The sequence below is a fragment of the Podarcis pityusensis genome (genome assembly GCF_964106645.2).
Source record: "Podarcis pityusensis genome assembly, chromosome: 1".
Classification (NCBI taxonomy): domain Eukaryota; kingdom Metazoa; phylum Chordata; class Lepidosauria; order Squamata; family Lacertidae; genus Podarcis; species Podarcis pityusensis.
The window spans coordinates 136,262,064-136,288,882 of record NC_138028.1 but is presented as its reverse complement, the minus strand read 5'-3'; the positions used below and the strand labels follow the sequence as shown (position 1 = coordinate 136,288,882).

Sequence of the window (26,819 nt, the reverse complement as noted above, 5' to 3'; positions counted from 1 at the left end):
TCATAATAAACTTGCCTGTGTTCTGTTTTCTGGAAGAGGCATTTCCATCAAAGCATTGATACTTTCTGCCGACATTCCTACCATATTTCTGAGATCATTTTTGAGGAGGTCAACGTTTCTGAAAAGGTCTATTAGCATGTCTTTAAAACATCAGAAAACAAAATGAAATGAAATATTTCAGTCTTCAGGAAACATTGCTTATGCAGAGCACTGAAAGTAGCTTCAGGGAGATGTGGGGAAAACGCCTCAAGAGTGTCACCATGTGGTACATTTAAATGCAAAGGTATCCTTCCCATTTTCTACTATTTTGCATTCCTGTGCGCAGAGAGATCTGAGGCCATATCATTTCAAGGCCATTCAGAATTCAGATAGCTCCTCTTTTCTCTTTTATGTATTTAAACATTTTCCATACATATTGAAATAATAAACCTAAAATAACACTGTCTTAATAAAGCATAGCCCCTGATAAAAATCAATACAGTAATCTCACCTGCTACATTTTGTCCAAATCTTCTATTTCAAAAGCCTAACAATAAACCCCAATTGCCCATAAATGTGTTTCTAATTTCACTTCCTTCTCTGAATCATATCAAATGAGTTTATTTTACCATCAACAATGTATTCCATTTGCTTCTTTACCAATCCTCACTAGACGAAACACCACTTTTCTATTTAAATGCTATTTCAGTCCTAGCTGATAGCAATAAGTTAATCACTAATGCTATACTTTCCTTTCGTACTTCATTTCATCCCTGGATGGTGTGGCTTATATTATTAGAATGAGCAAGTAAATGAGACCCTAAAGGTATGGCTGATGTTATTAGTCCATAATACTATTGGATGACCACTCAGGCAACACTATCACAGAAATGAATAAAATTAGCTGTGTCATCAGGGGTTCATTCTCCTGTCCATCCTCCAACATGATAATATATCCATCACTTGCCATGAATGCCCTTCTGTTGTCTACAAAGGACAGAGAATAAATGGACACAAATTTGATATAAAATCTGCACCTTTCAGAAACTAGTAGGGGAGCATTTAATTCTCCAGGATGCTCTGTTGCTGATCTGAATGTCACAATCATCTCAGAAGCCAGACTCCAGGAGGAAATTTATGAGTAAGTTTGATTCTGTTTGTTCAGGACTGAACAGAGACCAAGCTTCTTATCCCACTAAAGACAATAAATCAGCATAGCAAAGATAGGAAGGTCATATTATCACCAATTACAGCTTTTGTAACTAGTCACTGTACCTTTGTTGAATATAATTAATTTTTATACAAATATGTATAAATTCTAAGCCTTGTCCACAATTTCACAATGAAAATGGTTTGATCCATACTGACAACTAAATTTAATAAGCAATTCAATCTAAGAAACAAATAAGTGAATGTAAAACTTACCTTGCTTCCTAGAGTGTATTGGATTCTGAGTGATGTTCATTATAGAATCCAAAGATGCCATATACTGTGGGATATCACGGATATATTTAAGTTGTGGCACATTTTCTTGTAACCTTAAAAAAACCACCAAATACTTTGTTACTTCAAACTAATATACACTGCTACAGATATACACTGCAATATACACTGCTAATATTCTGCTACAAATTACCTTGAAGAAGGCCTTACCTGTTTATTTGCTGCAGGAGTTTCTCGGGATCCCCTATGATTATGTCTCGAAATTCTCTAGACACCCTGCTATGGTTCATAAAATTGGTCACAATCCGATCACTTAGTTCTATACCACGAAGAAGCTTCTTGTGGAACTCACTTTGATCACACAACTCTGCAAAGCCAACACCAGGGAGTTGGCAGGTTTGCTGCAATGACCGGATGCTCTCGTGGTCACAAAGGAGGGATGTCAAGTTTTGGAGGTGAGTTAGCTTCAAATACAATCAAAAGAGAAAAATTATTCAGAAATGAGTGGTTAAAAAACAAAAACCAGTGAGGAAAATCTGGCCAACGTGGTGAAGAAACAATGTTTCACTGGTGAGGTGATGATGGCAGTGCAAGTTATATGCACTTGTGAGTGGATGTGACAGAGGCCCAATAGGTGCTTTTCCCTAGTTTTGGAATAGGAATCTGGAGCAGAGAAGCCAAGGGAGAGGCGATGAACCCTTATCCACCTGCCGCTTTGTTGCTCTAAACCGCCCCTGCGAAAACCACTTCCCACCTTCCCAAGTTCGGCTTTAAGGGGGACCTCAGACCTGGGGAGGGAGTCAAATGTGCCCCTCCAGCCTCTCTACTGAGCCCCCAGAACTGTCCTCATGCCACGCCCCTTCACCAACTACACCTCCACTCAACAGACAACATGGCTCATAAGCCCTGCTTTGCACCCTCCTTGAGTGGTCTTCGTTTTTGTTGTGTTGCCAGAATATGTCCTTGAACCCAGATAATGCCTTCTGCGTGTCTGGCAGGAGGATAAAGAGGGCTGTGTGAGGGTGTAGAAACAAAGGCAAAATTTACATTTGCTGCTCCATCCATTTTTGCCTCCGACCGGGGATCCTCAAAGGGGGCTGGAAAAGTTTCTCCATTTGCATTTTTTATGTATGTTTGCAATGAGGAAAAGAGAGATTTGGAAAAGCGAAGCAGCAGGTGAGATGCGTTCCTGCTCCATTTCTGTGCTAGGTTTCCCCTCCCAAAGCTGCTTTTCTCTAGGGAATGTAGTCTTCTGGTTTTTAATACACTTGCACGTTGGGCGGACCTAGGCCTTAATAATAGTTCTTACAAGCACACACAAACATACTGTACCAGCCAACATCATAAGCCTACTTACTCTTAGCATCAGGATCTCTGGAACTGATAAATCTTTCTTGTCGGTATCACGGGGAGTGAGAATAACCCTTTTCAGCTGTGCTATGCCTGGAGGAAGGGCAGCATTTCCTGTACAGAAAAAACAAACAATTACTTGTTTGTCTATTTATGTCAAGCATTCTTAGTACTTTTTTTGCCCTAAAGGCTACCAAGATGACTATGAAGATGCAACTATCATCATCATCTTCACCACCACCATTTTCCTGCATGTACCAATGCAGGTAGGGGAGGATGAAATTGAGCAGACACCCCCAAAATCAAGACTGCGGCTTTGGCAGCTCCTCTTGGTAAAAACAAAAATGGAAATCCTATCACTCCCCTCCCTCCCTCTCTGCACATATACATAAATGCATACATGAATGAACATATATTGAGTTCATCTTATGGATAACAGCTAGTCCAAGGCTGCTTACACACCATACATTTAAAGCACATTCCTTCCCCCCAAAGAATCCTGGGAACTGTAGCTTATTAAAGGTACTGGGAATTCTAGTTCTATGGGGTAAACTACAGTTTCCAGAATCCTTACAGAGGATAATCAGCTTTGAATGTATGGTGTGTACACAGCCAGCCATGGCACATTCATACATAAAAGTGTTCAGCCATCCATAAAGGGAAGTTTCAAAAACGAGTACAGTGGTATCTCGGGTTAAGTACTTAATTCATTCTGGAGGTCTGTTCTTAACCTGAAACTGTTCTTAACCTGAAGAACCACTTTAGCTAATGGGGCCTCCTGCTGCTGCCACGCCGCCGGAGCACGATTTCTGTTCTCATCCTGAAGCAAAGTTCTTAACCCGAGGTACTATTTCTGGGTTAGCAGAGTCTGTAACCTGAAGCGTATGTAACCTGAAGTGTATGTAACCCGAGGTATCACTGTAAATTGTATGCCACTATCAACATATACATTACCTGAAAATTCCCTTTCCAGCCTTTCAGAGACATTCAATACACAAATCAAGTACGATCTGAAGACATTACTGGGGGACATGTGTAAGAAGACATTTTCAAATTCCGAAAACAGAAACCTAAAACAAAAAAACAGAACAAGAAAGGAATGCTCCGACTTCTTAAGTATGCCGCAGCAAACATTACATAATGGTGTGAAATAGAAATCCTTTAAAAAAAATGTATCTGTAGCCCACTTATATTTGATTCGGTGAGACCAAATTAGCTTAAGCCAGACAGCTCAGCTGAATTTTACATGAGGGTGGTAAATTTTTTAAACAACACTGCACATAGTAGCTTTCCTAGTTTCCAAATGAGATAGCAGAGTTCAGCTTTCTTGAGTAAAACAAATTTAGAGATACACCATCTGGGATAGTAGCCATAATTAAACAGATTTCTCTGTATGACACGTCACTTATTACGTTACTTACAGTCTGTCTAAACTTCATAGATTTCAGAAATCTCACCAGCTTCAGTAAGATCCTACCTGGCCTGTGCAAGTGTAAGCCTTAGGCTAGAAGGCTGGGAGCAGGAGACAGGCTAACTAAAAACCCATTGATCCAATCCAAATGCAATCCAAAGCAAGTTTGCTCATGTATAAGCCTCATTCAATTCAACTTTCCCTCTAGTAAGTGTGTTTAGGATTGCAGCTTTAAGTACACAATTAGGGCATCAGGCAACAATTCTAAACTTGCTTACCGAGAAGGAAGTCCCACAGTAAAAAACAACAGTCAAACTTGTGTCTTAATATGCAAGCTTAAGATTGGGCTGCAACAATTATTCCAATCACTTACACATACACAGATTCCTCTAGTTTACATATTTTTCCTGTCTTGGTAACTGCTGTTATCCTGGATCTTGCAGCCTCTTTTTTTAAAAAAGAAGCTGTGCATTCATTTTACGCCCCCCCCCCCGTCCAGCGGAGGAGGAAGCCGCTCAGGCGTCTGGGGCGGCGCACCCAGGGGCAAAACAAGCCACCCATGGGGGCAGGGCGAGGGCGGGTCACCCATGGGGCAGGGCGCACTGCGGGGCTCCAGAGTCTGCCTGCCTCCTCCAATTCAGCCACCCTACAGCTGGGGGGAGGCAGTGGGCAGACCGTTTGGGCAGTGCAAAGCCTGTGTGCGCCCAAGCCTGGGTGTCACTCCCAGGAGAGGCGCATGGGTCAGGTGTGCTGCAGGCCCCCCAGTGAGTGCCACCTGGCATTGTGTCACCTCCCAGGGCGGCCCGCACCCCCCCTCCTCCGCCCGTCCCTCTTATTTTTGTCAAACACTACAGTTTTAATCTCCAGTATGAGGGAAATGTAGTTCTGCTTGTGCTGGGGAGGTTGCCGATTTTCTCCTTCTGGTGCAATTGCCCCCAGGCCTCCAGAAAGGCTGCTCTGAAGGAACCCATAAGCTTCCAGTCTTTTTTTTTGCAGTTCAGCAAAAAGGGAGAGTTGTGTTGTCTTTGGATTCAAGACATTGTTTTTATCCCATGCTTAAATACCAAAGCATGTATCAGGTCCGGGCCAGGATCTTTTGCCGCTTGAGGCAAAACCTGTCACCTCTGTCACGACCACCTCTGTGGGTGCCACCCATGGCAGATGAGGCAGCAGGGCATGCTTGCAGCAGCAGTGGTACACCCCCCCCCCACAGGAGGAGTCAGTGATGGTGCAATGGTGGCAAATGGTGTGCAACTTGGACTCAGATTTGCCACCTGACCTTGCCTCATGGGTGGGCCAGTCTTCACTTAAAATGACATAAGAGAATCCAAGGCCCATCTAGACCAGGCATAGGCAAACTCGGCCCTCCAGATGTTTTGCGACTACAATTCCCATCATCCCTGACCACCTGTCCTGTTAGCTAGGGATGATGGGAGTTGTAGTCCCAAAACATCTGGAGGGCCGAGTTTGCCTATGGCTGGTCTAGGCCAACATTCTGTTCTCAAAGTGGCCAGTTGGATGCCTATGGGGAGCTTGCAAGCAGGACCTGAGTGGAAAAGCGCTCTCCCTATTTGGCCACTCTCTGATATTTAGAGGCACCCCAACTCTATCTGAGAACAAGGCTGAATAATCTCTGAACTGCTGAGTTCAACAACAGATTGTTACAATTATGAAACTGACTACTTACCGTCCAATCAAATTGCTTGGAGGCAGTGTTTGCACCAGTTCATTCTGAAGCAGTATTCTATTTAGAAGCATTTCAGTGGTCACAACAGAAGGGTGTGCAACGTGGTCAAGTTGATATTCCAGATTGGTTCTGTCTTGAAGAAAATGTAGATTCACATCTGCTTTTAGCTCCTTCAGTAAATTCAAAAATGTAACATTTTTAAAAACACTGGCATCAGGTACTTCATTGTCAACTAGAACTCTTTCCACTAGTTTCAAGCTGCGCTTCACATACTCAACTTCCGTAATGTTCCACTTGAGAAACATGTTCCAGATATGAGAAAAAGTCTTCCATCCAGAGTGGCTGTGGATAGCTTCCCTGGCAATCTGAAGCACTTCATTTATGGCAGCATTTGAAGGAAGGCTATCCTGCGATAGCTTGAAAAACACTGACAAATTATTCCCGTCAGCTAAGCTGTCTGTGAGATTTTGTGAATAAAATTCTGCTTCATTGGCAAAGAAAAGCGGGACAAGATTCAAAAGATCATCGTTGACTGTATTATTTGTATCACTAAGAACAGGGATTGGGCAAGTTGAATCATTTGGGGGCAGCTCGTTAGAGATTATTGCTAGAGTTTTATGAATGTCCCTTATCCATGGATGTTTAAAATGAAAGAGGGTGTCCATTTTTGAAAGCAGGCTTGAAGAAAACTGTAGTGATTTGATGATGCATAACAATGCGCTTGACAAATATTCACTATTGTTTTGGTAAAGTCTTGCTAATTCTGGAGTCTGCTTTAAGTTGCTTATTGAGTCCTGGAGCAATTCAGTAAATGTTTGATTGGGCATTGTTCTGTTTTCAACGTCCCTGGAAGTAAAAGGTAGTTCGCAATGACTTTCTTTCAAGGACTCAGGGATAGTGGCATTCTTAAACAACATCTGAAGTATTACGTGAATTACATCTTGGACACTGCAGTTATGTGGCCTTCCAGCTCTATGGTTCCCAATATCTAAGAAAAGACTCAGAGATAAATGCAAGACATCTATTATCTTTGCTTCTGCTAAAGTACTAAGCCCTAACAAAGACTCATTAAATTCTTTTTGAAAGATAAAGTGTGAGAAACCATACAGTGCAGCAATTTTTTCTTTAGCAGTTTCTTCTTCCAATCTGCTGTCAGAAAGCATTATTGTCCCTTGCCTCAGTATGTCATATACCCTTTGGAGGGCTTTATTACTATCATAGACCAACTGAGGGGTTGCTTCTAATTGGCTGGTGTTAAACTGGTGTTCAAAAGTTTTCTGTAACAACAGATTCCTGAGGACCACATTGATTACTTCTGAGATGTTGCTGTTTTGTGAGTCTTCCCCAGTATACTTCTGTGTAATGTGGGATAAGCGTCTAGTCAGTTCCTCCAGTTCTGTACTGAAAAGAGTATCAGAACCATTATCCTGTGTGTAAAAATTTGTGGTGTTTTGGATTTTTTGCATTATTCCTGAAAGGTACGCCATTAAGGGGGCATTGTGGCTCATGCTCATGTTTGCTGTAAAACGATACTTATTCAAAAGTGCTAAGAAGTACTCCAAAATGTTTTTTGTGCTTTTAGATCTAAGCAGAACATCTGAAAACTGCAATGGAGCCTCCTGTGTTGCATCAAAGTCCTGCGTCACATCCTCAGGAAACAGTGGATTTGCCATAGACATCACCTTTTTGATATCTTCCCATATTGTTGCTAATTTAAAATTGGTCTCATTTAAAAACAGCTGATTCCAAATCATTCTACTTAAGTTTGATGCCTTCTTGGTTTCCTTCCAGTGAGGGTTCATATAAAAAAGGCTTTGAGCAAGAACATCAACAGGTGTAGACGAATTATTAAAAAGTATTTCTAAATGAGCTTTGAAATCTATGTCAGAGGTTTCACTTAGGAATAATTTTAATGAAGCAAGCATATCTTCTAAATAGGACGCTTTCATCTGCCAACTTAAGGTCTCAAGGGGCAGATGAGTTTCTGTTTTATTAGGCGCCAGTCCTGTGCCAATGAGAAGTAGAGCTTTTCTGGTCATGTCCAAGAGTCGAACATACTGGTTTGCATTTGTCACATTCTGATTGGAGCTCAACATATTTGCAACTTCACTCAATAGCTTTGATAAGTTCTTCCATTTTGATTGACTTGCATCATTTTTGCTCACTTTTAACATCTTTGATACAGCGGCATTCTTATAGGGCTCATTTTGTAACAAAATAAAAGATGCAAGGGCTTGTGGTACACTGCCAGATAAATTTTGTGCACGAGGTTCTGTTTCATTCAGAATAAAAGGGCTTAAAATGTGCAAAGCAGAAGGTCCATTTATAATGTCCATAAGCCCGACCCACGGTGCTTGGCAGGTCAGATTACTTTGGTGGAATTCATTAGAGATGGCTGTTAGACGTCTATGCATCTTTTGTATCCAGGGATTCTTGTAGCTATGGAAATAGTTCAGTTTGGAGAGAAACTCTGACGAAACTTGTAATGAGTTGATAAAGCACTGAAATTCATCTGAAAAGTATTTCCATTTGTCTTTGTGGAGAGTTTCAAAAGTTGGCATCAATTTTAAATTTCTTATCACAAGCTGAAACAACTCAGTAAATGTATGATGGTGGGCTGTTTGGTTTTCCAAGTCTGTGGCGGTAAAGAGGAAATGGCAGCTGCTTCCTCTTAAGGCATCCAGTAGGGTGGCATTATTCAACAACACTTCAAGAACCATGTGATGAACATCCTTGACAGTACAGTTCTGCAGTTTTTCATTAACCTGATTGTCTTCCCTTAGAAAAGGGGTCAATGTTAAATACAAAAGATCCTGTGCTTTTGCTTCTCCTGAAGAATCATGCTGTGCTGAAGTCCTATACAACTTCTGCAAAAGTAACATGCGTGAAAAACGGAAGAGGGTATCCAATTTGTTTATACTAGATGATTCTGTCAGCCTAGGATCAGAAAGTATATCTACCCCTTCCTTGAATATTTGGAACAATCTCTGGACAGTTTCATTGCTGGCATCCTTTAGTGGATTAACAGGAATTAATTCATGGATGTACCTTTCCTCCAAGTCTTCTAGCACATCTAGAGTTTTCTGAGCAGCATCTAAAAACATTGAGACGTTTGCCCCATGGATGTCCTCCTCACTGTATTCTTTCATTAAATGGTTCACGAATTTGGTCAGCTGCCCAAGCTCCTTTCTCAAAGGAAGGCCAGAGCCATTGTGGTGAACATGAAGATTGTGGTGCAATATGTCCAAAACCTGCCCATAGGCAACGATATCTGTATCACTCCATTTTGCAGACCTCAGTTTTTCTGTAATACGCCAATAATGATTGAATTCATTCCAATAAGATTCACCAACGAAATTTTGAATGTCCTGCATCTTGTCAATGATGAAGGATAGCAATAAGTAATTATGACTTTTCTCAACATTTGCTACAATATTTAAGATTTTCTGGAGTGTCAAGAACTTCTCAGGAAAGTTGTAAATAGTTGTAGGTTTAAACAGAAAATCTGAAAACAATGATGGCACATCTTGGACTGATGCTAAGTACCTTCTAAGGTTTTCAGGCATATAAGATAATTTGTGAGAATTTATCGTTTTAATGGTTTGCCATATCTTTGTGACCATAATATTAGTCTTATTTAAAAATGTTCGATTCCAAAAGTTTCTAAACTTGGGAACATTTTTACTTTCTTTCAAGTGAGCCATTATATCAAGCAAGTGCAGCCTATTAAAGTCATTTTGAAGCAGGAGAGATGTGAAGTTGTTGATTTGGTTGATTTCTCTCCTATTAAGTGCACCTCTTAATTTACTGTCTCGGTCAGCCTTCATTTGCCACTGAAGGATATCAGTCAAGTTCACTCTACTGTTATTCTCATATTGCTTGAACAGGTTGTTCAGTTCAGCAATGCTAAACTTCTCTGGTAAAACTTCAAAAAGATGTAGAGACTTCTTAATGGTTTCTAAATCCTTTGAGATATTACGCGTTTTGAAGTCTTCACCAGCAAAATCTGGAGGTAATATTTTTCTGAAATGAGAACAAAAATACAGAAATACAAATTCAAATGAAATCTAACATTTATTTATCAAGTTAAATATCTCCCTTCATCCAAAGATCACAGGGCAGTTTACAACATAAAACACACAAACCCCCCACAAAATACATAACATAATAACAAAAAGACAATAATGCCCCCTCAAGCTAGAACATGGCAGAATAAACGTGTCAGTCTTTATGCCATGACAAATGTGTATTTCTTTAAAATTCAGTAAACAATATGTTGCTTCTGCTTGAAGAATGAAGTACACTCCCATCAGTTTCTGAATGGTGCTACATTTCTAGGTTTGCATATAACAACAAATCATCATTCATAAAAAACAGAGGCAAAGGGTTCTGATTCCCACCTCACTGCTGCATTGAAGGAAGAGAGGAAGGAAGTGCATGTGCCCAATACTTGTGCATATAAACCTTAAGCCATAGTTTTGTGCTACATTTGAGAACAACCAATGTGTCATGGATTCTGTCACTGTGGCTGAAATCCTATACACACTTAGCTGGGAGTAAGCCCGCTAAACACTGTGGGTAGAATTCAACATCAAGCTCTTTCAATTGTTCCCTCTACACAAGCATTTCAGTTTGCTAGATGGAACAAGCCCCTCTCCTCCCTTTGTGTACTATTCTGGCAATTCTCACACATACACACGAAAGCCAGTTTTGAGGGACAGGGCCTGCCGAAAGAGGAGAGGAAGGAAAGCCCTATTGCACAAACAGAAATCCTTGTTCAAGGCTTCCATTTATGGAGCTGGTTAGTTAAATCCCTGCCAAGGTGACTTATTTCTGAGGAATCATGCATAAGATCACATTGTTAATACTAACAAATACTAACTCTCAGGGATACATTTTCCCCTAAAATCCACAGTGTGTTATGAGTTTAATCGACCAGCTTTGCCTCAGCAATACATCAGATGCTAGATAAATGTTCATATGATCTAGTGAAAGCTATGCAGTTTTTGCAAAGCACCCTTCCCACTGCCCCCCCAGAATAAAATTTCACATTAGCAAAAACCTAACTTTCACCCCATAAATAATTTATTACTCTAATCTCACCTCACAATGTTTTTCATTTGAGTCATTAAAGTTGGGTTGTTTTTCCAGTAAAGAGAGAGCTGACAAATGTCATTCATTGCTGAGCTGCTATTATCTACAAAAGAAAAATAAACAAGATAAATCCACAATTTGAGTTACTGCCTTTCAACTTTAATTGTGATGATAGTCAAACATAGCATTTGAAGTATAAATGTGAATTTTGAAGTATGGCTGTGTTTTGGAAAGTGCAAATTTGATCAATTAGGATTTACATGGAAACTGAAACAAATTTCTCCCCATCCCAAAACTATATTCAGCCCTTCAGTCCTGGTTTGCTTAGAATCATAGAATCATAGAATCATGCTTAAAACAGTGTGTCATATGGGGAACACTAGGGTGGTGATGGCTTACTAACTAGGATCTTAACAAGATCCAGGAATAAACCATGTTTAAAGATCCTGGTTAGTAAACTGACATGAAACCAGAGTTACCTGTTTCAGAAAAAATGAACTCTGGGTTAAATAATGTGCCAGAGATGGCATGTGTCAGGAGGAGATGAGAAGAGACCCTTTTTCCTGGCTCTGTTAAGCCATAAACATTACATACAAACCACCCCAGTATCTCTAATGACTATTAATCTTTTCCATTTATCAGAACAAACACATCAACAAGGCCTTGAATAACTTATGAAAAAATTGTTTCTATTTTCTGTTGGCAGTAAGCATTTCATTATTTTGTGCATCTTAGTGTCTGTTATAAACTGAAGCAAAAAAACATTTTTTGTATGATGCAACAAGTATGGATTTGCAAGAGCTTAAACTTGTCCATCAATATTACTTAGATGCCTGATAAAGAGATAAGCAAGCAGCCTCACCTTGCTCTGAACAGTTCAAGGCAAGCAGCAGACCACTAATCATGTTCTGTATGGCTTGCAGTCCATTGTCACTTGCAACTAGCGGAGAATCCTTTTCCACAGCCATAATAATTCTTTGTAAACAGGGGAAATAAAGCAATAGTAACAAATAATGAGCATATTATAGAGCATCGAACAGCTTTGGTTCCTGTAAATAGCTAGGTAGTGTAAGGGAAGAAATTGCACAATGTCTAGGGCATTTTAGGAAAACAAAATGGCAAGCATCAGGAGGCAGGCAGCCTATTCCCAAAGTAGTAAGAAATGGAGATAAAGGGGAGGATGAAAATGAATGCCATGAAGTCTATGAATTCCAAATATTCAGGGTTTCCCTCCCTAAGACACTTCTATGTGGCAATCATCACTGCCCCATTTGTTTGTTTGTTTGTTTTGCTTTAATTTTTTGCATTTTCTGTTATAAACATTCATTTCTTTCACTATGTTATTCTATTAGCTCCTTTGATATAACAATTGATAATACAATGTTGTATTAGATGTTGTTGTATCATCACTGCCCCATTTGAACACTATTTATTTTTATTTCCTTACAAAAAATTCTGTACCACCAAGAACAATAAAATCACTTTAATCAAACAAGCACTACAGATGAAGTCCATGTACACAGCCTAGACCTTCAAATAAACCAGTCTACTACCAAGCCACCGAAATATCATGCTTTCCTTTCATAACACCTCCCTTTATAACTGTCAGTGGAAGCTACCACTTCATCACTGTCAGCGAAATACCAGGCATAGCTATTATGTTTTTGGTGTATAGCTTGCCTTTTCTTTTACCTGCTTGTGTTCTGAAGGGCAGCAATCATATCCTTCATAGCACTGACACCTTGAGTGATATCTGGGGCCATCAGGAGGATGCGCCATAGAGAAGTTTCATTCTGCACTTGGGAGATGAGCGATAAGAACGAAACTGTTTCCTTGACAAAAGCCACCTGGTACTGAGAATCTTGCTGCAACTTAAAACAAAAATGAAACTTTTAAAAGGAATAGATAGATAGATAGATAGATAGAGCAGTTCACAGGACCCCAGTTCTCTTTTAATCATAGCTTGCTCACAATGGAGGGAGGGAAACAACTTCAAACTGCAGCTCTGTGGGGAAAGTATGTGTGTGATACCATACTTGGGCAGGCATCCTGGCTACTAGTCACTTCTTTGACTTCAGCGCTTGTCATTCTAGATATCTTTATAAAACTAGGCAGGAGAGAAAAAACCAGCAAGATTAAGAATTAATCTTGAAATGAATGGATGAAAAATGTCCTACAGAGCATCTGTTGCTGCTCTGGATAGCAGCCTGCCCACAAAAGTGCACCTGGTTACGCCATAGATTTCAGCAACTGTGGGCAAGACTGTGGCCTAAGATAAGTAAAACAGGTCACAGGATGGCCTAAATGCATTTAGAAATTTCTCCTTTGCTATGTCATGCCTACAAAACATGTGAAGTGTGCATTAACCAAAGAAAGGTGCTTCAGGTCCATCACCAAACTACTGTATTCTTTAAACTTCCCCTTTTCCTGATTGCTGTTCCTCGTGCCCAGAACTTACTCCCAGATCACCTACGTAATGCTGACCCACTTCCATACTTTCCTGAGTAGCTTTTGGCTTAACCCCTTCGTTCTCATCCCGTACTGAAAGTAAAGACATGTGATGAACTGAATACACATTCTTCCTTTTTGTCTATATCTTTTCTCCCTCCTCTTGCATATAAATTTTGAATTGTAAATTCCTCAGCTCAGGGGCACACCTTTCTGGGGTTTTTTGATTACTGTTCTGTAAAAGTATTGGACTTTTTGAAACACATGTTTCAAACCATACTACTACTAGTAGTAAAAATATTAATTTGGCCTGGTTGAAAATTTAAATGTTTCCATACTAAACCTCAAGAAAGCCCAGCTATATACGGGGTGTGGAGGTTTGCTTCATTTGCTGATGCTGCTGTGAGTCAAGAACTACAGACCTGCATGAACCTGTTCCATGACTAGGAGATCTTGTGATCTTGCCCTACCAGTTGCAAAACCTCCCAGATAGGAAGGGGAAACTGTGGTACAGGCTTGGGCTCCCAGATAGTATTGAAGTATGCCAAAGGCTTGTACTGTACTAGTCCTAGAGCATCAGATCGAATAAGAGTTGCTGGGTGATGCCCTTATAAAACATGATGAAGGCACAACAGGAGAAAGCAGACACTTATGGAAAATCAAATTTAAAAAACCTAATCTGATGATTCCAATAAGAGGTTCTTTTGAACTCAGTTCAAGGGAGGGAACATATAGCTGACCACTGCATGCACTTGCAGCAGGAATTCACTATTGTCTGCAGCTTCTTAATGACTTGTATATTAAATATACAAGCAGTGAAACAGATGCCTATAGAAGTGTTACATGCGTTGGTGCATATATGGTGCACAAGTATTTTTTCTATAGGGAAGGGATGTCTGCATTAATTCTATTAACTGAAAGGGATGCTTTTGTCACCTGTGATTCAGTGCACATGGAATTTTGCCTTCAATCAGGGCCTTCATTCCTTTTAAAGTTTGCTACTATGTTCACACAAACACATGGTCTAAGGCAAAGAGGTGTTATAGCTTTAAGAAGTAACATGGTTAAGTGGCAGAGGCCATGCTTTGAATTCATGATGTGCCAGGTTTGATCCTTGGAAATAACCAGCCTCATATAACCAACATGCTTAACTCTAATTAATGCATGAAGGGGTTAAGACCATAGAGTAAGCTGTCCTGCCAGGCTTAGCTAGGTTACATCCCCTCATTGTGGGAGGAAGGGTTACCAAACTCTTTGCTCTTTTTCCTTTCCATCATGTGAACCCTACCAGTAAGGAGTCAAATCTAGATGCTCCAACCTTAGACTTAAGCAAGCCATCTTTGTGTTTTTATATGAATAATTTAGAAATATTTATCATTTTGAAACTGCCTATCTTTTCTTGCTGCTGTATGGAAAGGCATATGAATCTGACCTTTGAAGACTTTATAAGTACAGTGGTACCTCAGTTTTCAAGCATCTTGGAAGCCGAACATTTTGGAACCCCAACGCCGAAAACCCAGAAGAAATTGCTTCCATTTTCAAACGTGCCTCAGAAGTCGAACGGCTCCCACTGCACTTTTTTCTTTTTTCTCCATTGACTTTGCCAACTGCCCTTTGTTCCTCGGTTGTCGAACATTTCGGAAGTCGAACAGTCTTCCGGAATGGATTACATTTAACAACTGAGGTACCACTGTAAACCATTTTAAACTTCCCAAATGCGTGGTCTCTTGCTATGCTAAGGGAAGTGGGGAACTTTGGAAGCAACTTAGAAGGGGATATTTCAAAGGTCTAACAGCCTATATTTCAATGCTTTACTTGGTTGCATGCTCTGTGATTTTAAACCTCTACTGGGCTCTCTCATTTGCCCAGTACTTGCCCCAAATCTAGGCACACAGTGAATTCTCATTTTATTTCACCGTATTCTATTTTTCCTTTTACCAAACCAATACACATTTCCACTTCAGAAGTTCTTGGCAACTAGAGCTGATGAAGACCCTTCCCCTGAGACATTGCTACCAATTGGGGTAGACAACACCTGATTAGATGGGCCAATAATCTGACTCAGTGTAAGACAATTTTATGGGTAAGTAATGCTTGCTCATTTCTCAATTTCCCTCAAATCCCTGTTGAATTTTCCCTTTAGAACTCTTTGTCAGGTATAACTAGGGCCAAACTAGAAAGGGCAGCAGCAAACTTATTTGCTGAAACTCAGATCTGCTCTGATCATTGTATAAAAGTGGGTGTGGGGATCCAAGATTTAGAGATACGGAGGTATGTGGGTTGACGGAGCTGAGCTTTCCCTGTACCTACTTCTCATCATCTCCCCTAGGACAGAGTTATGAAACCTGTGGACCTCATGTCTTTGTTGGATTCTGATTCCCTTCACCACCATCCAGCATGGCCAATGGTCAGGGATGGAGGGAAACATAATCTAATCATCTGAGAATTAAAATATCCATTATATAAACTATGTATAAGCTACAGGAAGTCACACAAAGGAGGTGGTTTAGAACTTCCTGCCCATGCAATCGTTTTCTCTTAAAAACAGTCCCCACAACTCCCCTCTTTTTACATGGCTGAGAAAATCTAGGTTTAAACACTCACACCTGCTGCTATTGAGTTTAGCTTAACAAATACTGCAAGCGTTCCCATCTCCAGCCTTTGCCCTTGATGAAGGAGAGATCAGCCTGCCTATTTTCCAACAATCAAAGATAAAGTCTGATATTCCATCCCTGCTTCTTCCTGCCATTCATTTCCAGCTATTGCAGCTCATGAAGCACAAAGAAACTGAAATGCCTCTTTCACAAAACTGCCAGCTGTTATGCTGGGGGGATAAAGGGTGAGTGAATGGGCACAATGTGGAAAGCTACTCTGATAAGGGAAGAGGGGGAACTTTTCCTCTAAGCAATTTGATTGAGGTTATTATTTAGCAGACAAAAAAAAAAAAAAAAGAGTTGGATACTCACTTTAGGAATCTGACTTCTGAATTCCTGAAAGAAGGACTCTACAAGGGACAAGTTGGTGAAGCAAAATGTTTGATAGATGTTTGTTCCAAAGACTTCCCTAAGGAGATTCTGTGATGATGCATCGGCCGCCATGACTTCACAAATACCAGCTTTAAGGTTTCCTGCAGAAGACTTGTGCATCTGCATCTATAAAATAAATTTCCGTACAAGAACTGAAAGTGAGGTGTGAATGATCAATGGTTTCATCAAAATTTTTGAACAGCTACAATTGTTGGTGCAAAGGTTAGAAGATCACAATTATTACACCCACGAGGCTAGCAAAAGGGCGCAGGGCACCAGAACTTGAAAGAAATCTAAATTGGGACTGTGAGCACCACTACCCCACCCCTATACTTCCCAGTAAAGGCATATGGAGCATTGCCGGTCCCACTGCCATGCCTAGAAGTGACTATAGCTTGTTTGCACATGCACACACTCAGGGATGCACACTTCTCTCTTAGACTTCATGTTCTATTGGAAACCAGGAAGTATGTAAAGTATGAAGCTGCTACTAGCCCAAAACCTAGGCTCTTCTCAGAATGGACACTGAGATCCAGCACTGAAGGCCTTCTGGCGGTTCCCACACTGCAAGAAGTGAGGCTACAGGGACCCAGGGCCTTCTTGGAAGGGGCGCCCACCCTGTGGAATACCTCCCATCAGATGTCAAGAAGAAGAGTAACCCTTAGGAGACATCTGAAGGCAGCCCTGTATAGGAAAGCTTTTTAATGTTTAGTGTTTTACTATGTTTTTATATATGCTGGAAGCCACCCAGAGTGGCTGGGGCAACTCAGTCAGGTGGACAGGGTACAAAATAATAATAATAATAATAATAATAATAATAATATGGACTGTGGCTTGTTTTTTTCTGGTGTGGCGGCAGCAGCAGTAACAGTGGAGAAACGGAGCATATTTTAACAATGGATTCATATGAAAGGTGAACCAGGCATAGTCAGATCACATTCAATTGCACATCTATTTGTACCAGATCTCCGTGGAACAACCTAAAATAAGATCTGTTGCTATTTGAACACACCGAGATAGCAATTTTGGAAACTAGAAACATGCTTGCATTTTCTTGCATTAAATGCTTGCATTAAAATAAACCCACACACGAATATTACGTAACAAAATGGTATTCCAAAGGTGATCTCATTAAAGTGAATATAGAAATTACCTCTCCCAGACTGAGAATCTTGTTGAGCAAGTTAATTCTGGCATGGCTGGATGATGAGGAAATATTTTCAGCAATGCTTCTCAGATTGACTGTTGGATCAATTAGCCCTGCAATGATTTTTAAAAACATACAAATTTCGAATGCTAAATTTGCCAAAGAATGTGAGCTCATGACGCCTCCTACGTAAGATAAACAGTGCCTCTGTTTATAGTCATAGTCATAGTCCATTACTCCAAGCAGCAATAACTGGTAAGGCAGTTTGTGGTGCGAAACCAGTAGTAACCAGTTTGTTTTGCGAGAATCATGTTCTTGCCTTTGAATAAGGGAGCTGATGGTCACTACCGTCTGCACCATGCAATCATACAATTGCTAGCTAGTTGAACAGTCATCCCCTGCTGATTTCAGAAGCCTGAATCCAGGTAATTATCCAGCCAACAGCCACACACTTGCACTTCATTCCCAATGCTTCAAAGTAAAGGTAGGATTTCCCCTCCCATCGCAGACACCCTGACTTGCAGTTTTCCCCAGGGAACAACCTCATGTCACGAGCCATCCAAGGCGTTCCCACAAAGATTCTAAAACAACTCCCATTCACTTAAGGGGGTTTCTTCTTCAGCAGAACTTCCTTTCTCCCTTAATGCCATTTTAAGCAAGCCTGTTATCTATCTGATTTCAAACTGGACTATGGGAGCCACAAATTTTTATGGCTTAAAAAACCAATTTCCTGACTTTGCCGTAGTCCTGAACAAATTTTTATAGCTCAGAAAATTGAATTTCTGCCTTTGTCTGAGTCCTGAGAAATTTCACTTTCACTTTCACTTTGGCTCCCTAACCAGCCAATGAGGATACGTGAAGAGAAGGAAGGGCACTTTAGTTTGGTGTGTCGAGGTCCCCATGACACCCCAATAAAAACACAATTGACACATAATTTTTGTTTAAGGTTTTTGGCATAATTTTGGCCACAACTTTATTAAAACACAGAAAATGTGAGTGGTTGCTTAGGCAGCATTAGCAGCAGAGGCTGCTGCCTCTTCCCCCTTCTCTCTCTTTCTCTCCCCCCCCCCCCCGGGTTGCAGACATGGAAAGAGCAACCAGAGCCAAAGTTGTTTGAGCTATTTCTAAGCAAATTTACTGAAATGTACACTTCCGACATGGGTTGCCATACGTCTGGACATTGTTTTGAAGGGCCGAATCCCAACAATGCCTGGGAAATTCCAGATGTATGACAACCCTAATATAAAGGCACATACTTGTAACTATTCTCAATAGTTTTAACTAATAAAGCACAATCATATCAATGACCTCCTGGGAATCAAGTCCTACTGAGCTTTTTGGAGCTTGCAGGACATGAGACTGCACACATATCTGGGAATAAGTCCCACTGAACTTCTGCATATACATGCATATAGGCTTCTGCTGTTACTAAGATATCCTCAGCTGCTTAAAATAATTGCTTACTCACTCAAGTACCCATAGAAAACAAAGCAATTGTTTTAATAGAACTCGCCTGGGCCTTGTTCAAATACTTCTCCATGGTTATAACATTTATCTGCAGCTAAGAGAGGAAGTTTGCTAAACTCTTAATAGAATCAAATAACCTACCCAATGAACCATTCTTGCTTTTGGGAACATCAGCACTCTGGGATGATGGATGGCTGTCCTTCTCCGGGTTAGCTGACCTTCTCCGTTTTCTGATAAGGAAAAAGGAGTGAGAAGAATCCTGCATCATCACTTATAGTTACCCCTTCACTGAAGCTCCTTGCATTAAACCACTCAGGCCAAGTTCTTCCCACCAAAATGTGAATTTCTTGATAAAGCACTGCCTTTATTTCAAGCAATGGGTTGTTGTTTTGTTTAGAACCATTCTGGAACCAATCTTGATGTTATTTCCGGAGAAGCTATTTGCTTTCCCCCCTGGTGGTCTTTCTCAGAGGGTAAGGCAAAAAGAGGATCGGGCCAGATCCAAGACTGCAGCTCCATCACAAGGTAATGCTGCAACAGTATAGCAGAAGCACCAGGATGTTGCAGGATGTTGCAGGTGCAACAGTTCAAGCCAGCGCACATGGCAGCTCTTAACTGAGACAAATGCTGGTAGAAGTGAGCATGATGAAAGGAAGACTGGGAACAACAGCAAGTCTAACCACAACCTTAATGACAAGATACAGAGCCCCTGCAACCACAAGGAATCAGCAGAAGCCCCCAAATGTGCTAACCAAGACTCACCATGAGCATGCAGCCTCTAGACAACCTGTGGGTCCCCAGCTGTTGTTGGACTACAACTCCCATCATCCCTGAGCTCTGACCTTGCTGGCTAGGGGTGATGGGAGTTGTAGTTCAACAACATCTGGGGACCCACAGGTTGAGAAAGGCTGCTCTAGAAGGTTGCCATGAGAGAATCCGGCTCTCTAACTCTAAAGGTTTTGCCACTTCTGGGCTAAAACCTCGAGTGATTTGTTCATAAAAGCCAGGTGTGTGGAGGGCAGTTTGGGAAATTTTTAATTCACTATTAACTCTCCTATCATATTTCCTCACCTTTCTCTTTCAAGACCTTATAAGAATTTCTCATGAATCCTATCTAAGCTAATTGACCAACACCACAAAATCAGAGTCAACCATGTGATGGTCCGCCACTCTCTTTGGTGTACACATTCCGTGTGACCTTAGGCAGGGATGCAGGGTTAGAGTATTGTCTAGGAGATTCTGGGTGCAGAATAGATGTAGCTCAGTGACAGAGCACCTGGTTTGCATGCAGAAGGCCTCAGGTTCCACCCCCAGCATCTCTAGGTAGGGCTGGGAATGTCTCCTGTCTGCAACCTAGGAGAGCTACTGCAAATCAGTGCAGACAACAGAGCCAGGTGGTCAGACTTGGGGTAAGGTAAACTTCCTGTGTGTGGTCTACATCAATATATTTCAAATCTTAAGAGAGAGTCTCAGAGGAGCAAGGAATGTGCTTGATAAAATTGATCACTTAGTTTTGCTGCAAGCTGATACTATTGTTATGTGTTTGTATGTGCCAGATCCCTCTGATCCCTGGATTCAGCAAGTGTTAAAAGCTAATCAAGCCCGGCTAGCTTCCTACAGTTGAGAGAGTTGTGGCGATTCAGAGAGCTATCTGCTAGCTCTGTGGGGATTGTTAATAGCCAGACAGATAGTTTGGGTCTATTACTCACTCCGGAGACAGAGTAATCTAGGATTTATCCTCAAGACACTTGGATCAAAGCCGTTTTTCTGTTGTCTGTACCTTGCACCTTGGACAGGAGCAAGGAAGAGCTGGCAAGCTAAGGAGCAATGCCAATAAAAGAATCTCACCCTCTCTTTTAAAAGCCCTTTAAAACATATTTGGTACAATGAAACTGTAATGAGAATCACACATCCCCTTTCCATCCACTTGGGAAAATTTATAATTTGAAAATCTGTGAGTACTACCTTTTGTGGCTGAAAAAACAGAAAGGAAACTAATTGTTAAAGAGTTATAGCAAAGCAGACAGCCTGATTTCTGGTAGACAACAAAAGTTAAATCAGATGATAGGAAATCCTCAATCCTTTTACTTTGTTTCTTGCCACTAAAGAACCGGGGAAATCAAAAGTGAAGCAGCCATAACTAGCCATGAGAAAGGAGGCAGACAAGAATCTGCTTTTGAAATAACACAGTTACAGCTGCAGAAGCCTAGATCTAATAAGATCTAGAACATTAAAAGCACCCAGTGTGGTACCTTTGGATGACCCAGTGACTGTTGGTATTGTTCGGCAGTTGATGGATGAATAATTTAAAATGATCAGATCAATGTTTGATGAAGATGAAGGGAATGATGGGAAAAAATGAGCCAGAGTAATATGAGGTAGAAAATGGAAATGGAAAGGAGGCATACACAGAGGCTTCAGACGAAATTGATGAAATGTTGGCAGGACTGGATCAATAAATAATTAAATGGAAAGAAGCAGACGGTGATGCAGAAATGGAAATGATTCCCACACAAGGATTTGGAGAAGTAAAAGATAAAATCACAAATGGTGAATCTGAGAATTATTTGAAGTTGGTGCTAATAGAGTTGAGAAGGGGGGAAAGATCTGGGACTTCAGTGCTGGCCTGTCTTTATTCTAGCAGAGAAAAAGTACACTGCATATGATCTGAATTCAGAGAATGATGGTATTAAAGTTATGGTACTCTCTCTGGAAAAAGACGGGGAAAAACAAAAATGAAAAGTGCTAGAGCAGGAGAGGAGGATGTCACCATAAACATAAACAAAACTGGAAATAGAATATAATAGGAAATAGAACTGAACATACAGAACTGGGCATGAACAAGCAGATTATAATGGGAAGTAAAAATGGAATATTGATCTAATGTGTGATCACAATGGAGAGACTTTAACATGGATATGGAGTCATGGTGGTCAGAATTAACAGAGGTAAAAAAAATTAAAAATGGTTAACATAATTACAGAACCTATCTTGGAAAAAGAAATGTAGGAAAAAGAAATGAATGATTCTGAGACATCCTGATTTAAAAGAAATATTGTTCAACAGAGAGTGGAGAAGATGGATGTTTGTATGGACTGAAGGTTTAAAGTAATTACTATATAAGGAACATGGAAGTTCTCTTACACCTTTTGCTAATGTTTTACTTTTGTTTTCTTCATCTTACTCTTCTCTCTTTCTCTCTTTCTCTTTTTCCTTTCTATATTTCTATTGTCTTTTTTCACTTCTTTGTTTATTTCTAATTTTATTGTATTATGGAAAAATGATACTTTCTGTTGTTGATCAGGCAAGGGGTTTTCCCAGCTGCCTTGCCCCCACCCTCCATTAGAAGAGAACTTGGCCCCCTTCTTATGTAACAAGAGGACTTACTCCCTTACCTGTTTATGGGTGATACACCATTCAATTTTGGTAGCAGGTCTTCAGGTGTATATGGTGTGCTTTTGCACCTGGCATCTGAACTACAAAGCACAGTTTGAAGAAATGGAAAGAAACCTGCACTGGGAAGGTTCCGGGGGGCGAGGTAACCTGGAAAGTAGGCAAGAAATAGGCATAAATCAGTATGGCTTGGTGGTATGCATGAGAATCAGTGGAAAATTATGCTCCATTTTTTTATTATTAAAAGTTTCTGATAATGAAGAGACGTAAAACAGAACCACGCATAGATTAGAAATGAAGGTTTTGACAGCAAATCTAAGTACAAAGAAGAGTGATATTTATTTCCAGCGGCCACCTCGAAGGGCAGAAGTAAACAAAGCCTTGTGCAGGTGGCCAACCAGATCAAGGGGGTCAGACTTCCCAGCCCTGTTCTCCGTGCATTCAAGGCTCCATCTGGAGAGGGTCCTGCAGCTTAGGACCCCCTGTGCATGATCTAGAGCCTCTCTTATACAGAGTACAGAAGACGTGCCCAGGTCCAGGATGAACAAAATAAATCAGGGAAGACTAGAAGAGGCAAGAGTGGATATAGCCCCTCAGATCGTTCTAGAAACCTTTATAACATATCATATACTATTCTTTGCTCATCGTCCTGCCAGACCTGCTCCTTGCCTTGCTGGCCTCTTTGCACCTGGCCTAGAAGGGCGAGGCCCTGACTGACTCCACTTGGCTGCTGAAAAGGCCAGAGGCCACCTTCCCTGTGAGTCCAGCAGGACCCGCTTCTCGGGATACCTAGAGACACTTGGTGTGGGGTATTGTTTTGGGGTTTTTGTTGAGGTCAAGATTTAATTTTGGCGATGCTTAATTTTGTTGTTTTGGGTATTTTTAAGATTCATTATTGTTAGCCTTTATTATGACCTAAATAGGGATCACTTAATTTTATTGCATACCTATTGATATGTAATTTATTGGCTATTAAAACTTTTGTTATATTTTTGTGATTATGTAAATCTTTTCATGTTGTAAGCCACCCAGAGCTTGGTTTAACTGTGGAAAGCCAGCATACAAGTAAACAACGATGATGATGAAGAAGTGTAATGGTCTGATGAGCATTTGGCATTCTGTTTCCCAGGTTACTTTATCCTTGCTTGGTTTTCTGGATGCAATGCACCAAGGTTTCCCCCCACTATGAACTCTATTACACCCTAGTGCAGGGGTCTGCAACCCGCGGCTCCGGAGCCGCATGTGGCTCTTTTACACCTTTGCCGCGGCTCCGGGGCAGATACTAGTGAGGGGAGGAGTCGCATTGTGCGCCCCGACACTCCCCACTGTGGCGGGCGCTGTACTGGCTGTGACGTCGCATGGGGGCGGTGCGTGCGTTAGTCACGCACCGTTCCGACGTCACCTTCCCGCCCGCCCGCTACATTGTAAGGGGCATGTACGCTGGTCACTGCATTGAAAGGGGGTGTGTACGCTGGTCTCTGATTTGAAGGGGAGTGAAGAACACACACACACACACACACAAAGGTAACTTGTTAATTTAACGTTTATTTCTATGAGGAGAAGTAATTCTGAGGGGTCAAACAAAGAAATAATAAAAAAGTGACAAAAAAGTTATTTTTATAATGACGAGTTTTGCGGCTCCCAGTTTTTTTTTCTTCGGAAACGGGGCCAAGTGGCTCTTTTTGTCTTAAAAGTTGCAGACCCCTGCCCTAGTGTAAAAGCTGACTAAATGGTGCACAGAAAAAGTATTCATCCAAGGTCATTAAAATCTATGTCTTTATCGTTGATATTTTAAATATGAGTTAATCCCAATCACATGTGTGGTGGTATGGTTTAAAGTGCATATCAGGTATGAAGTCTACCTATTAATTAATGACTGTTGGATAGCAAAGCAACAATGATTGCACAGTTGCCTTCCTGTTCTAGAAGTGGATTCTGATGTAATTAAAGTAACATAACATTAAAATGACAAAGCAGTTAATTAGTGCCTTCTTAGGGCAGAACATCAGTCGTGGACAAAGGGGTTCAGAGACTGGAGATATAGATAGATAGATTATTTGCAGGTTTTCCTGATGGTTATAGAATCATAGAATCATAGAGTTGGAAGAGACCACAAGGGCCATCGAGTCCAACCCCCTGCCAAGCAGGAAACACCATCAGAGCACACATGAAACCATGGGTGCAACATGAAACCATGGGTGTCTGCTATTTATATCATGTAAGGACAGTGTTTTGTTTATGCAAGCATTTCTACTCCATCTTTCTGCCTCATGACTGAAAAATCTATATATACAATAAGAAAAATAAAGGAAAAACCATAATTGTAGCCAACAAATAAAAGCAAAGAGTGTCCAATATGCAATCCGTGAAACAAGAACAAGGAGAGAGTATAAAACTGGAGGAAATAAAATATATATAAAACACTCAAATGGCTTTAAATACAAAAAAATTAAAAATTAAATCAAGGTTAAATGCAAAATTTTGTTCCCCCAAAAGAAAAGGAACAGAATAGCAAGTAAGAACATAGCAGTTCATAGAAACAGCAGTTTCAGATTCTCACAGCACAACACATGTTTATTCAGAAGTCCCTCTGAGTTCACTGAAACTTCACAGAAAGTTTTAAGTTTGCAGTCTAAGGCAGGAATCTCTAACCATTTTGACCACTGAGGAGATTCCTTAAGGGCTGTCAGACCTCTATTTGAAGGAGACCTCCAAGGTGGGGCACATGGTTCTTCCTTTCTCCATTTTATCCTCATAACAAGCATCACTCCTGAGTAGGGATGAGAATCTGGTCTCCCAAGTCTCAATCCAGCACTCAAAACTACTAGCAGTTGTTTTAAGTACGCTAATCCCAAGTAGGCCTGGGCAATGTATTGATACCTCACCCAGGGCCACTATGAGGGGCAGACTGCGATGGCAGCTTCACTCAGCAGTATATTGCGAGTGAAACCGCTGCCACTCCTGAGTTCCTCTGCCACCAGTGCCCAATGCACCAAAAGAGAAACAAGCTGTAGCCGGGTGCTGGAAGCAGAGGGACTTAGGAGAGGCAGCAGTTAGTGATATACCGTGGAATGAAGCCACCATCCCGCTCTGCCCTCATACCGACGCAGAAGGAGATACAAGCTACATTGGCGAGGCTGAGGAGTGTGCGACTGCCCTTGCCTCAGCCAAGCAGTTTCATGGAGCCCCTGACCCACCACAGGCTCCATGAAACTGCTCCACTGAGGGGAGCAAAATTGCCGCTCCCGTCAACTGCGCGGTTAACGGAGCACCCAGCCAGAGAAGCATAAGGCTTCACGCCCCTAGCTGAGCAACCCTAATGCTTCTCCTGCTCGTGTGCAAGTTGGAGAAGGATTGGGGCTACTCAGGTGAGGAGCGGGAGGCTTTGTGCTCTCTAGCTGAGCAGCCCCAATCCTTTTCCTGCTCTCATGCAAGGTGGAGAAGGATGGGGTTAGATGGTGAGCATGAAGCTGCTTCCTCCCTGGCGCTTTGAGGCGCTGGCGTGAAACCACCTTGGCGATCTCACCCTGATGCCTCAGCGCTGTGGTGGGAAGCAGGGTTTTGAACATTGCAATGTACCGCTAGATCATGATGTTTGCCTAGCAATACATTGTGATGTAGAAAACCTGACATTGTCCAGCCCTAATCCCAAACACAAAAGGCTTTTGTAGATTAAAATCAGCACACTGAATTGTGCTTGGAGATGCACAAGCTTTAGGCGTCTGCTGTTCTGTAACTGCACAGCTATTCAGTGGCATAGCATGTGTTGCCAGAGTCTGGGACCTTGCAGGAGTGGTGTAATGGGTTTAGGGGTTGCTCGTGCGTAAGTTGCCGCCACTCCTGGCTAGGTTACCTGGTTAACCCTTTCTGACTGAACAGCCTCCAGCATCGTGACTGTCTCAGTCGCTGGCAGAATCCGTCAGTGGGCGTTTCTTAAACTTCTTCCAGCACAAAAGTTCCTTGACGCCAAGTCTCCTCCTACTCTCCCTGCGCGGAAGCCTTCTGCGCAGGGAGGGTGTGGGCAGTGGAGTACCCGTACTCTCTACGCTGGTCTCCGACGAGGAGTCTTGGAGCCTCCTCCCCGATTCCCCCATCTGCCCCCCTTCTCTACTGTTGTTACGCTGATTTCCTTCCCCAGCAGACGGGCTCCCTCTCTCCCTACTGGGACCCTCTCCGCCATCCCTTTGGAGCCTTCCCTCCGCTTCCAGCTCCGATGGCAGTTCCCTGACAGGTGGGAAGGAAAAAGGATGGAATACGCATGCACATGCAACTGCCTAATTGCATCCGCGTCACACAGGAGATCACAGCCAAAGAGATCAGAAAAGAGTAGTCAATCTGTTGTCTGTGGAGGTCACTTCCTGTAATGGCTTGGCT

General features: G+C 41.6%; 1 protein-coding gene across 1 annotated transcript in view; it reads right to left on the bottom strand.

Annotated features, from left to right (window-relative positions):
• Positions 1-26,819, bottom strand: part of ABCA12 (ATP binding cassette subfamily A member 12) — a 125,423-nt gene that overhangs the window by 83,913 nt on the left and 14,691 nt on the right. The window contains exons 3-15 of the mRNA XM_081014929.1: positions 22,448-22,595; positions 19,194-19,282; positions 17,592-17,698; positions 16,379-16,564; positions 12,657-12,835; positions 11,827-11,939; positions 10,974-11,067; positions 5,871-9,893; positions 3,727-3,842; positions 2,780-2,886; positions 1,633-1,886; positions 1,405-1,517; positions 16-140 (exon numbers count right to left, since the gene is read on the bottom strand). Coding sequence (XP_080871055.1) covers positions 16-140; positions 1,405-1,517; positions 1,633-1,886; positions 2,780-2,886; positions 3,727-3,842; positions 5,871-9,893; positions 10,974-11,067; positions 11,827-11,939; positions 12,657-12,835; positions 16,379-16,564; positions 17,592-17,698; positions 19,194-19,282; positions 22,448-22,595 — 5,654 coding nt within the window. The remainder of the gene's footprint in view (positions 1-15; positions 141-1,404; positions 1,518-1,632; positions 1,887-2,779; positions 2,887-3,726; positions 3,843-5,870; positions 9,894-10,973; positions 11,068-11,826; positions 11,940-12,656; positions 12,836-16,378; positions 16,565-17,591; positions 17,699-19,193; positions 19,283-22,447; positions 22,596-26,819) is intronic.